Source organism: Impatiens glandulifera, chromosome 1, assembly GCF_907164915.1.
Source record: "Impatiens glandulifera chromosome 1, dImpGla2.1, whole genome shotgun sequence".
NCBI classification, from domain to species: domain Eukaryota; kingdom Viridiplantae; phylum Streptophyta; class Magnoliopsida; order Ericales; family Balsaminaceae; genus Impatiens; species Impatiens glandulifera.
In genome coordinates, this window is record NC_061862.1 from 41077527 (window position 1) to 41091941 (window position 14415).

General features: G+C 31.4%; 1 protein-coding gene and 1 non-coding gene across 2 annotated transcripts; one reads left to right on the forward strand and one right to left on the reverse strand.

The window, feature by feature from the left end:
* Positions 1-5837: 5837 nt before the first annotated feature.
* LOC124925626 (probable E3 ubiquitin-protein ligase ARI8) lies at positions 5838-13331 on the forward strand. Its single transcript, XM_047465686.1, has 15 exons — positions 5838-5978; positions 6065-6189; positions 6302-6407; positions 6478-6568; positions 6697-6869; positions 9188-9292; positions 9394-9482; positions 9575-9682; positions 9780-9858; positions 9956-10042; positions 10160-10207; positions 12364-12435; positions 12652-12751; positions 12844-12976; positions 13061-13331. Exons 1-15 carry the CDS (start codon positions 5838-5840, stop codon positions 13179-13181), a joined length of 1578 nt encoding a protein of 525 aa, XP_047321642.1. The 3' UTR covers positions 13182-13331.
* An 821-nt stretch (positions 13332-14152) lies between these two features.
* On the reverse strand, positions 14153-14224 carry TRNAD-GUC. Its single transcript has one exon. It is a non-coding gene; the product is annotated as a tRNA-Asp (tRNA).
* Positions 14225-14415: the final 191 nt, after the last annotated feature.

Sequence of the window (14415 nt, forward strand, 5' to 3'; positions counted from 1 at the left end):
TACTTTCTTTAGGATGACTATCTGTTGTGCCCAGTAGCTAATAATTCCAAAGATGACTCTTTTAACGAGCTCGATTCTACCTGCATAAGATAATTTTTTCGTAGTCCAACCCAAGAAAAAATTTCTAACCTTTTCTACTAGTTGTCTGAAGTGATTGTATCGAAGTTGTTTTGATGACAGAGGTACTCCAAGGTATTTTACTGGTAGTTCACCTTCCTTGATTCCCATAATATTGAATATGTTTTCTTTTCTTTCTTCATTAACCCCTCCATAGAAAGCCTGACTTTTGTCCTCATTGATGTATAGACCTGTAATACTCGAAAAGATTATTAGAGCTTCTTTGATTATACTAACAGATTCAACATCCTCATAAGCCACAAAAAATAGATCATCTACAAAACATATATGGGTTATTGCTTCTTCTTTGCAGTACGGGTGAAATTTGAAATGATGACTTCTCAAAAGCATTTTTAAAATGCATTCAACAATTTCCATTATTAAGACGAATAGGTAAGGAGATATAGGGTCTCCTTGCCTTACTCCCCTTTCACCCTTGAAAAACCTCCATGAATACCATTCACGCTCACAAGAAAGTGAGGAGTGGAAACACATTGCATAATCCAATCAATGAAAATAATTGGAAAACCTGCAGCAAGGAGGAATTCGTGGATTGATCCCCATCTGATCGAGTCAAAAGCTTTTTTAATGTCAATTTTGAAAGCCACACGCGGCGATATGTTTTTCTTGCCATATTCATTCAATAAGCTCTGCATGAGTAGGATGTTATGGGAAATAGAGCGTTTAGGAATAAATAATGATTGCCCTAATCCTACAAGCTTATCAATAACTGTTTTCAAACGTTGCGAAATAATTTTTGAAATAATTTTGTAATTAACATTGCAGCATGAAATAGGACGAAAGTCCTGAATTTTTTACGGAATTGAATTCTTAGGAATCAAATTCAACACTGTGACGTTCCATTGCTTCAACATTTTCCTGTTTTGGAAGAATTCTAAAACCCCTTCGCTTACATCTTTACCTACTATTTCTCAGTTTTCTTTGAATAAGTTCGCGTTGAAACCACCTGACCCTGGACTTTTATCCCCTTTCATCGAAAATACAGCTTTTTTGACTTCTTCCATACTGACTCTTGTAATCAATTGGTTACCACTTTCTTCACTGATTTTTCTTTGCACAATCTGTTGAAGCAATCTTTGGCTGTCCTCTATTATTGTGCTCATTTCTGTTCCAATCAGCTCTTTGTAGAAACTTATTGCTTCCTCATGAACTGCCTTTTGTCCCTATAAAACATTTCCATTTGAGTTTGTGAGCCTTAGGACCTGATTTCTAAAATTCTTTGATGAACATTTTTTATAGAAGAAAGAAGTATTCTTGTCTCCTAATGAAAGCCAATTTTCTCTAGATTTTTGCTTAGCAAAACTTTCCTCTTTAGAACAGAGGTCTCTGAATCGCGTAAGAGCCTCTTTTTCCTCTTCTCTATTATAAGGTAGATTTGGGGCTCTTAGTGCCTTGCTTTGTATTTCCTCTAGTTTTGTTTTGGCTTCCTCTACTCTTTTAGAAATCCCACTATATTTTTTCCGGTCTAACTTATTTAGTTTCCCTTTCAGTAATCTTAGTTTCTCACAAACTCTGAACATCTTTGTTCCATTAATTTTGATGTTCCAAGTTTCATTAAGAATTTCATTAAATTCTTCATCTTTCATCCAGAAGTTGAAGAACTTAAAGGGTCTTTTCTGTTTTTTCTCCTTCTCCCAAAAGAATTTCAAAGGGCAGTGATCAGATATACTTGGTTGCAAAACATGGATTTGGCTTCTTGGGTAAAACTCCACCCATTTTTCATTCACTAGGCCTCTATCAATTCTGTTATTTCTCATGTTGTCCGCCCCTCTTGTAGTTGACCATGAAAATAGATTACCTGAGGAAGATGGTTCAATGCAGCTTATGTCTCGAATGCATTCATTGAAATCCTGCATGTCTTGTGTTATGTCTGTCTCAGGCTCTCTTTCATTTCTTAATCTTGTAACGTTAAAATCTCCCATAATAACCCACGGTTTGTCGTCTGTAATTCTTCTTCTCAAATCATTCCAAAGTGTCTTCCTCTCTGTCTCAGAGTTGCTTACATAGACTACCGCAAAGAATATTTTTACCCTTGTCACCAGATTGATAACCTCTGTCAAAATAACTTGATTGCTTTCAAAAAATTTCTTGATTTCAACCCTTCTTTTATCCCATCCTACCCAGATTCTACTTTTAACCTCATCAGAGTTATGAATAAATTCTCATTCTTCTTTGAAGCAACCTTAGGCAACATTCTCTATTTGACTTTGTCTGACTTTTGTTTCAATAATTCCAAATACTGTGATTTCATTCATTTCTTTTATTCTTCTAACCTCTTTTCTTCTTATAGGGTCATTTAACCCTCTAATATTCCATGTCATTAAATTCATTAATGAAAAGAAGATGTTCCAACTTTACTTCCCCTTCCTTTACTTTTTCTTCCTTTCTGTTTTTCCCATATAGCACGGCTATAAGGAATTGTATTTTCTTTAATTTTCTTACCTTGCTGTTTTGGGAGCCTACACTTATAATAAACTCTACATTGTTAATTAGAGTTTATTGAGTTTGTATTTGGTTTTGGACTTGGGCCAGACCAAGAGTTATTTAGGTTTATTACCTGAATGTTTACCCTATAAATATGTGATTATTAAGGGTTTACATTGGGAAAACAAAATTCTAAAGAGATAAAGTGTGTGGCACAAACTATGTATTCCTTCTTCTTCTTCATAGTGAAATCTAGTGGCGGCTGAAGTGGACGTAGCTCAATTTGAGTGAACCATTATAAATCTTTGTCTTCTTTTGTTCTTCTTTTTGCGATTTTTTACAGATTGTTTCCAGCAGGTCGAATTTGGGAAATACAAATCCTAACAATATACCAGCGAATGAGAGCCATACAATTCTGATTTGTGCTCACAAATTTCTCTACATATAGAGTTTTCCTCAATTATCTAGGTTAAATATAGAATTGGCTCAATGTCTCTTTCTATAATTTATTTATTTAAAGAGTAGTTTATTTATTTACTTTAGAAATAAAAAAAGAGATTGATCAACATCCCCTCTCCAGGTTTCTAAAAACTAATTGTTTTTCTCCTTTAAAGCAAACAAGTTTGTTTCCTTGATTAGAGATTTAATTTTTAGGCTGGTTACTACTTATAACTTGTTTCTATAGTGTATGTGTTGTCTTAGGTCACTTATATATTTATATCTTACGTGTTAAGATTCGTAAGTGTGGAATGAATGTATGTTTTTTTTATTGAACGATGTTTGGTAAGTTTATGAACTTAGGAAAAAAGTTAAGGTTAACCCTTTCTTTCATTCAATGAACTCCCTTAGGAATAGGGGATGGGTCATTATTGGAGGCAAGTGAGACAGTCCAATTGAGAAACTTTCTTACATCGATAGCCTTCAGATCACCCTTGGTGGGACACTTTTCTCTTTAAAATTTGGTAATCAAGACCCTCAATTTATTTAAATTCGGTAGTTAAATTATTGATATATATTTTTTATTTATTTATAAATGTCACAAAAAAAATAAGTTAACGGCGTTTGAAATCGTTACTTCGTTTTTGTATAACTTTAACCATAATTAAATCTAAATTGTGAGATTTGAAAGAAGAAGTCTGGAATCTTTCGTTAAGGAATCTCAATTTGACAATTGGGCTTATAAAATTAAAAGATCGTGAACTATTATTTTAAGTAATTAGCTTATTTTGTGTCACAAGATCATCCTAACGCTTAATGAATTAAATAAACTTTGTCCAATTATGAAAAATGAGATATATCAATTATTTAATTGCTGGTAACTTATTTGTTGTCACACAATATTCTCAATTAAATTTTACCCAAATATCATAAGAATTGTGATTAAATAATAATTAATTAAGTTTTATTTTATATGACATTAATTTTTTTTATAAAAAAAAAGAAAATTAATCTTAGTTTTTTTTTAAAAAAAAATTAAAATAATATGGTCAAAATATGTTTATATATTTATAAATAATAAAGGAATGTTAATTTAAAACACAATTAAAAAAATGTTTTAAAAATAATGATTGGCTGAATTTTCATATTGAGAATCCTTATTAGGCCTCAATTGAGATTTTAAACCTCTTGTTTAAGTTTCATAATTTAGAGATTATGTTAAAGTTATACAAAACAAGATTTTATCTTAACAGTTTAAATATTGTTAACTTATTATTTATATAAACATTTATAAATAATTAAATAAAATATTAATATTCCTTAATTTAACTACTAAATTTTAGGGAATTAAAATGTTTTAACTACTTAATTTTAGAAAATTTGTAGTCAATAATTTTTGCGGAAATTTGGTAATTAAAGTAGTGATATTGATATTTTAGTTATTTATAAATATTACGTAATGATAATTTAATGACATTTGAAATCGTTAAGACCAAACATCATTTTGTATAATTTTAATAATAAAAAGTTTCACACTTTGAAATTTCAATTCACACCAAATAAAGAGTCCAAATTGAACTGTTAAGCCAATAATTAATAATAAAAAAAGTAAAATGTGAATTATGTTTCCCACTTGAACTAATTTCATATAATGATTTTTATTCTTTTCATTCTTTTACTAAAAGTTCATTTATCATATTTTTAACTATCCAAATCACTCAATTCGTTTGTTAATATATTGAAATATTTTTATTTTATTTATATAGCATCTAAGTTTTAAATAGAAAAAATATTATAATAATTGAACCAGCTAAAAAATAATTAAATTTTATTTAACAAAAAATATTTATTTTTCCCAAAAAAAAAGTAATTCTAAATAACTTAAAAAATCTCTTAATCATAACACCCATTACCCAACCAATAATCACAAATTACTTGACCCAAATATGGAAAATGATTTGAAATAGTAAGGCAGTTTGATTTGGAATTATTTAATTAATGAAGATTTTTTTTAGACAAGAAAAAAACGTTGTTTATGTTAAAAAAATAATTAATTATAATAAAAGTAAATATTATTATAAATATTAAATAAAATAAAATAAATATGATTTGAAAAAGTTAATAAAAAAATAAATTTTAAAAATAATTATTACAAAATAATACCAATATTTTTCAAATGTTAAAAATAACTTTCTTAATGTAAAAAAAGTTATTTTATAAGATTTACAAAATCTTTATTTAAATAATAATAAAAAAAAATAAGTAAATATATTGGTCCCACCACCAGCATGAATTTCATTAATGAATGTGATAATCTTTACCTATTTGAATACAAATAAATACAATTATAATATTAAATAAAATATAATAAATGTGATTTGAAAAAAAATAATAAAAAAAGATTAATTACAAAATAAGTAGAGTACCAATATTTTTCAAAGGGAAAAAAATAACTTTTGTTAGGTAAAAAGATTATTTAATAAGATTACCAAAATCTTATATTTAAAATAAATAAATAAATAAATAAATAAAACAATTAAGTAAATATATGGGTCCCACCAGCAACATGAATTTGATAATCTTTACTATTTTCGAGTCTTGTTTGTTTGGGCTTATTCATATCAACCATTTCAATCAAACTCACATTGTTTAAATCAAATCTCAGATAATCCAAATCAAACAAGTCTTAGACTACTAAAAATTGAGTCAGCATGAGATATGAGAAATGAAGAATCATTTTTCATATATCCCTTGTCTACAATTTCTTCTACCTCCCAAAACATTGAAGAAGCTATACTAGACAAATTTAGGGTTTTGATATTGATTGTTCTTTACAAATGGATTCCAATGACGATACCCATCATCATGATCAGTCACTTGATTCCTTTGGCGGCGACTCCGCTGAGCAGAACAACTTCGACCACCTCTATGACGATTTGATTGACAAATATATGACCCTGTCTCTTAGGCAGGAAGAGGTGAATTATATTGTGGTGATTGATCTGAAAACAGATCAAATGGTTTTCAAATAATTAATTCAAACTAATTACTCAATTTGTTTCAGAAAAATTATAATGTCATAGAAGAGGCAGATATTCGAATTCGTCAAGAGGAGGATATCACAACTCTCGCTACTATTCTTTCGATACCAAGAGCAGCTGCAAGTATCTTACTTCAATATTATCACTGGTAAAATGTTCAACGTTGATCCATTGCCTTATTTGAAAACTCTGTTTTCATTCTTCTAAAACTTTTAGTTGCATGCACAAGGATTTAATAAATATTTATTTGAACTGCCCAGGAGTGCCACCAATGTACATGACGCATGGTTTACTGATGAAAATAGTGTTCGCAAGGCTGTGGGCTTATTAGAAGAGCCAATTGTTGAATACCCAAATACTAATAAAGTAAGTTATGCATTATTTATGATCATTTTGTAACTTACAAATGTGTCATGAATGTTGGATATTTTGACAGGTAACTTGTGATATCTGTTTTGAGAGTTACCTTTTGCGACAATTTCGTTCAACTTTTTGTGGTCACCTTTTTTGTCGTACTTGTTGGAAAGGTTTGTTTTGATGTCTATACAAAGTATTGAACACGTAGACATTAATTGCGACATTAAACTGGGGCGCAATTAAATTTATTAGAAGAAAATCTTAATATGTTCTATCTTTACATTTGATTGTTTTATAGCTTACATCAAGGTTTCTATTGGTGATGGTGCTGGGTGCTTGATGTTGAGATGCCCCTATCCAACTTGTATAGCTGTTGTTGATCAAGATATGATAAACTCTTTGGCATTAAAAAAAGATAAAAAGAAGTATGCTCAATTCCTTGTCAGATCCTATGTTGAAGAGAACCCTAAGGTACTATTTTTTTTTTTTTTTTTTTTATGTTGTGATAAATATTTTCAATTGAAAAGTATTTGTAGAATTTTGATAAGTAAGAGATTTATTCATATAAATGATAACAGTTTATTAAAAATATAGATTTTGAACTTAGTTTATTACATAATTAATTAGTAGATTTTGTACTTAGTTTCAAAAAGATATTAAGGTCAACTACTCATAAACAACCACAATGCTAGATTTGTGGGTTGATATCAAATAAAAACATTAAGTAAATAATAGTTCGCAAACATCCCATCGCTAAAATAAATTCTCTAAGTTCAGGAAACTATTAGATGAACTCGTGATTTTGGAACCATTGTCTAGTTACGACTATGATCTAAGAATCCCATCTTGTTGTAAGACGACAAAACTAGTTTTCGGTTAGGTTACGTAAATAAACTAGCAATGTTTCTTATGGATCTAAAGCATATACTATGTTAGTAAGCATCAAAAGACAATGAAAAATATTATTTTATTAACATAACAAAAAAAAAAGAATTCATTTTGTTCAATATTCTTTTTCTTTGTATCAAACAAATTAAGGCTAACAAATCTCCCCATTGACTTAAACTCTTCCAAATACTTCCTAGATTCTTTAATCAATGCCCATATGTTTTATTTTATATATCACTCTGATCTAGAGTTGCCTTATGACAAGTTAACTATTTCTAATATTAAACAAGTCCAAAGAATGTTGGAAACTTACTATAAGAAACTAACTTGGTGAACATATTAATATATTTGTTAAATGTTCTTACTTTCTTCACATCTATCATCTTTTCACAAATTTCCTAAATACACTAGTCAATGTCAGATAACCTAGATACATTACTCAATGCCAATATAATTGTGATGCATTAATATCATATGACTCAGATGCATTAGTCAATACCAGATTGATGAGATGCATTAGTCAATGTCGAGTTGGTCGAAATGTATTAGTCAATGTTAGATGACTCACATTAATTAGTCAATGCTAGATGACTCAAATCTTTTCAAGAAACTAGGAGTATAATATTTATCTATATGTGGTGTCATTTATCTCATCTCCATCTATTTTAGAATGTTGTAGTCATTTAGTTCATCTTCTTGACTAATTCAATTAAATTCCACAACCACGGCTCGATGTCCTTTTTTTTGTCCACGATATTATCCATCTTTCATCTGAGTAATTTGTGAACTGCTAATCCCTCCAAATAGTAGGCTACATAACTCACCTGGTCATCATTTTCCACGTGATGATTATCAAAGAATCTCGTAACCTTGGTTATCTAATCCCAGAGATTACTACTGCCAAAATGAGAAAATTTCATATTGAGTTGTTTTGTTATAGACCCACACTGAGTTCGATTAGACTGTCCCAAGAAACTTTCTTATAAAGGTTGTCAACAAAATTTCAGAAAAGTTAAGTCTTGGTCCACTTGAATATTGTTTCTTGAATTTTTTGCACTATTTTAATCTATATATGCGTTCTTGGACCTTCTTGTCATTTGTAATGAAAAAATTAATTCGATCTAATTTAATCGTGACCCACTCTAATGGAATGTTTTTGGAACTAGCATAGTGGTTTAATATCATTATAATACGAGGAATACATCACAAACATTATGATACTCTGAGGACTATAATCATAGTTTAAAACTATGAGGACGCAATACAACGGAGAACGGCGGCGAGCACAGCAACAACGCTGGTTCGCGGAGCCTTGAAGGCTGGTCGTCGACAGGATGTGACAGGTAATCGCGAGGGTTGAAAGCCCTTCTAATAGCATCAATAGGCAGCAAGGAAGAAGATAGTTGAATTTAAGGTTCACTTTGGTTTCTGCAGTTGATAGTAGAAAAAACCCAGAACAAAAGACTATATTTTTAGTCTATTGTAGCCCTCCCTCCATCAATCGTCTATTGTAGCTGAAGACGATTGAATAGAAACCCCTAAAATGACACCTAAAGCTCAGATACCATGTAGAATTTTGAAGAGAAGGGGACTTTCTTCATGTATTTTTTTATTCTTAGAAGCCTATCTCAAGTGATCATTCTCACTCAAGGCAAATATATGGGAAAGAGAGGAGGATCCACGAACCATAGAGAGGATTATGTTAATGACTACACATAATGTCTATTGGAAAGACAAATATGTGCATTGTAATTGAAATATGCTCACAATTTATAGAATAGTTAGCATGCAAAGTTTATTTGTATATCCAAAGTAATTAGTCATTGTGATTCTGGTATCTCAATGATACCCTTTTCTTGTTGATTTTTACTCTGGTTCTTCACAAATCAATTCGTTTGCAGATAAAATGGTGTCCTGCTCCAGGCTGTAAGTATGCTGTAGAATTCGTTATTGGTAGTGAAAGCTATGATGTTACATGCCTTTGTTCACATAGATTCTGTTGGAATGTAAGTGGTGGCTTGTTGCTAATTAATAGTGTAAGATGCATGATTTCTAGATCCCATCTCTTGTGATTACCCAGTTGTTTTTTTATGTCCTTAAATTGCAGTGCACAGAAGAATCCCACCCTTCTGTAGACTGCAGCACTGTTGCAAATTGGTTTTCAAACGTTAATTATTATTTTAACAGTGTAAACTGGTAAGATTTTTATATTTTCTTGGTGCTGCTGGTTATCTTTTGTTGTTTATCTTGAGTTTGTTAAAACGTTTATGTCATTTTATTACCAACAGGATAACTCAAAATACCAAACCATGTCCCAAGTGTAAGGTCCCAATAGAGAAAAGTGTTGGGTGTATGCGCATAATGTGTAGGCCACCTTGCAACTTTATTTTTTGCTGGTATAGATTTCTTATCTCTATAGACATGTCCATCGTTGGATAAAGCACCATTTTAGGGATAATCTTGATATTTTTCTGTATTTTGTTCTTTATGCAGGACGTGTCTTGGGAAATGGTCAGACCATGAGAATGACCACGACATTGCTTGTAACAGTTATAAGAGAGACAAGCAAAGAGTAAATGTTTGCGATTTAATATCTATCTCATTGTGATTTAAATGTATATTTTTGGAATATGTTAATGATTCTGATGTTTACCTCTGCAACCTAATAGCATGATGACACAGTGAGGAAGCAGACACATGATAAATCATTGGAGATGTATAATCATTACCATGATCGCTGGGCAGCAAATTCAATGGTATAACTTTTGAATTTAAGTTGTGGTATCACACTGACATTTTAAGCGATTATTATTATTATGTTTCTCCTTATGTCAACTTCATGACATATGTCTAAAAGATTTTAATGATGGCAGTCGAGGAGGAAGGCTCTCGTTGATCTACATGAGTTGCACACTGTGAATGTAAGTCCACTTGAGCTGCTTATTCACGAGTTTATTTGTTATCATTGCTGATTTCAAGGCAGCTGTTCTTAATGTATCAAAATTTAATGTGGGATGTTGCTTAGGCCAACATTATATTTTTTTGGTTTCCCATAATTTCACGTTTGGTTTTGATGTTATTTCAATGATGATATAACCACGACATATATAGCGTAAATGTTTAATCTTCTGCCTCCTCCTTTTATTAATAAGTAGCTGCAGTTTGATAGGGGTTACAAGAATCTCTCATATATGTTTTATTATATATGTTTTTATATTAGTGTAGCCCTAAACTAGAAAGGTAACTATTATCCTACTTATTTTGGAAAGATAAAAAACTAGAAAGGTAACTACTGTTATAATACACCGGAAGGATAAATACTGTTATTAATTTGCCGGCCACGTGTCGTTGTGTGATTGACCCTTCGGAACCTAGTCTCCATTCCTTACCAATACTCCCTCCTTCCAAAACCCTCGATGTTGAGTGTTGAAGAAAACACCATCTTCCTCTTTGAAAGACAATTCGGAAAATACCTTTCATTTATGTGCATCGTGTGGGTAATAGTAAGATGAATCAGTCGAAATATCTAGTTAATCTCCAATAGTACAAGATGGAAAAATCGACTTCCAAGCAATGGAGCTTCTTCAGCCATTTGCTCGAAAGATGTATTGCTCCTCTGCACACTTTAGCACAAAAGAACTAGGTTGCTCTTCTGATGGCTTCCTATGTGAATTGTCGAGAACTCTTGAACATGCTGCAATGTTCAAAGAAAGATCATCAGAAATCTTGTCAACAAATGTAGTGACTCCAACAATTTAGCACAAAAGAACTAGGTTGCTCTTCTGATGGCTTCCCGTGTGAATTGGCAAGAACTCTTGAAGATGTTGCAATGTTCAAAGAAAGATCATCAGAATTATTGTCAACAAATGTTGTGAACTCCAATGGACATCTCAATAATAGGACTTGGAATAGGGTATTTGGTACCTTTAAGTGCTTGTATTATGGAATAATTCGTGAATCTAGAGCCAACAATTCATTTGATTCAACACACGCATCTTCATCTAGGGCGTTTCTTCTGCCATCGTTTCAAGATTGGTTCTTAATTACGTGGAAATAGAAATTTAGGTTAATCCCATTAACTCTTGAAAAATCTCTGGAGCTCTTGAGTCTTGACAAGTACCACAACTTAACTTATTTACTATTATCAATATTGGCTATTTACCTTTTATGTATTTATATGGGTGTTTATCCTATCAAAGACATGAGAAAATAATTCCACAAACACTCCCCTTCCTATCTTCATGATATCAGAGTAGTGTTATTGTTCTTGAGAAAAACCATACGTCCTTCTATGCCTCCGTTAATAGTTGGAGTGGCATAAGTAGAGGGTTCCAATAGTTTCATCTCCACAAAACAAATTCATCTAACATATTTCTTTCTATTGGTTCTTTCCAAACCAAACAGATCAAACATGCCCTCTTCCTTGTTGCTTTTGTTCACAACATCTCGGCCAAATAAATCCAATTGCCTTCGTATTTTCAACATGTTGGTCCAAGTTGGAAAATGAGAATCAGGTTGCCTCTTTTGAAGAGCAAACTTCTCGCACCAAGTTGGTCCTCATTAAGAACCTCCTCGCCACAATCCCAACATTCACTATGTCACTCTTCCCTATCCCTACATTGGTGGCCAGCAGAATGTACACATTCATTAAGAATTTCCATTGGGGTAGCTCGAACTCTTATAAAATCACTCACTTTGTGAGATGGGACTCAACGAAGTTTGACGTTGTTGACGGCGGACTCGGAATTAATGACTTTTCATTTTTCAACACTTGCGTAATGATTGTCTCAAATGATTAATGTTACGCGCGTTCGCTTCAATCTGAAAAATTAGGCTTGTATGGGATGAAATTATTTTAATCTTATTGGCATTTAAAATTCTTACGTTGTTTTCTTTTTTATTGTTTTGTTTTTTCTCTTCCCTTGCGTAACGTTTGAACACATCTTTCATTTTTTTTAATAGAAGTAGATATTTAAAAAAGTACTATTAATTTGCTGGCCTTGTGTTGTCGTGTGAATACCTTTCATGACCTTTGTATCATTGATTATATAATTGAATATCCTTTTCTGCAAAACAGCATCAAAAGCTTATAGTAAAACAATCACAACCTGAGGCCCATCTGAAGTTCATCATAGATGCCTGGCAACAGGTACATTTCTTGCTCTATCATCTTTCTTTATACAAAGTTCAAAAAAATTAGTGCCCTGGCATAGCTGAGAAGCCTTTACAGGCATTTGTGATTTAAAATGTTATAGTATGAAGCAAAAGTTATGAGATCATTATGGTTCAATATTTAAATATGTTGATACTAGTTACTCTTAACTCAATCTTCTCCTTTCTTTCCTATCTGTGTTTATGCCGGTAGATAGTTGAATGTAGACGCATTCTTCAGTGGAGTTATATTTATGGATTCTACCTACCATATCGTGAACATGCTAAGAGGCGGTTCTTTGAGTACTTGCAAGGTATGTAGATTGATGACATATTATACAGTTTAACAGCTATACTTGCATTATTGTCTGTTTTATTAACAATCATATGGTATTTTTCTGCGCAGGTGAAGCTGAGTCTTGTCTCGAAAGGCTTCATCATTGTGCTGAACATGATATACAGATTTTTCTTAGAATTGTATGTCCTTCACCTCCACCTAATTTTAATGATTTCCGAGCTAAGCTTGCAGGATTAACAAGGTAACACAAGATAAAAAAATTATTTGTTCTTGCTTCTGTTTTGGCAGCTCCACCCCTCAACCTTATAATTTGATATTTTTACAGCATTACCCGGAATTACTTTGAGAACTTGGTTAAAGCACTAGAGAATAATTTGTCAGAAGTTAATCCTGAAAGTCAAGGGGATTGTAGCAAGAACACAGAAGACAGTGCAGGAGACAACTAGCATAAGACGTGAAAAAACTTGAGTTTTAAAGAATCGTGAAACTGTCAAGATTCGATTAATCGTTGAACTTCAATTACATTCCAGATGTGCAATCATCGCCATTGTTGAAACTTGGATATTGATTTCTTTTCATATTTAGTTTAAATTTTCAATACCGAAGACTTGAATATTCCCTTTAAACGTTGGTTATACTTTTCGATGTTTCAAATTTTCGATGCAGAAGACTTGAATATTTCCTTCAAAAGTTCCTTAGCCTTTTGGATTTTGCAATGGTTCAGTCTAAACTCTAGAGGATTAATTTATATTTTGTTTTTTAAAGAAAGGAGAATTTTAATTTTACTTCAAAAAAAAACAGGAATTTACAATGTGAAGGAAACATAAGAGGTGACAAAAAAAATCAATCTTTAATTAAGTTTATTTTGGTATCATGTTTGCATTCTCTCTTTATATTTGATTAATTTTAAATGTGTTTAGTTTGGTTTATCAGTACTCTTATGACTATCATGCTTGTTGTTTGCATTATATTTTGATTAATTTAACTAGGTTTATTTTGATTAGTGTAGGTTAATTTAGTTTGGCAATGATTAATTTTAATTAAGGTCTTGTTAGTTTTGGGTTATTTCATAACTTGTTTTTTCAAAAACTCTTATCTGAATAAGGTCTAAAATAACCAACGCCGTTGTTGGGATCGAACCTCCGAACAAGATTTAACAAATAACTCCGTTTTTTTACAAAACTCTTATAGAAGAAGGTCTAAATTTTTTAAAACTCTTACTCAAATTCAAAAAGCATTTTTTCACTACTCTTCTCTTCGATCATATCAACCAAAATATTATATATTCTAAATTATTATTTTTCAAATAAGGTCTAAAATAACAAACGCTATTGTCGGGATCGAACCTCCGAACAAGATCTAACAAATAACTCCATTTTTCTAAAAAATTCCCATCAGAAAAAGGTCTAAAAACAAACGCCGTTGCCGGGGATCGAACCCGGATCACCCGCGTGACAGGCGGGAATACTTACCACTATACTACAACGACTTAGTGTTAAGTAATTTTTATCAAAAGATATTCAAATAATTTGATATTCTCTCTTATAACAAAAGTACTTGGGTCTATATGTATAATGTTTTGTTAAAAAAAATTGAGAATTTGAACTTTACATATAATATCAAAAACAATTCTTTACAACTAAAGAAACAAAAAGGAAAAGACAAAATTTAATCTAGCTT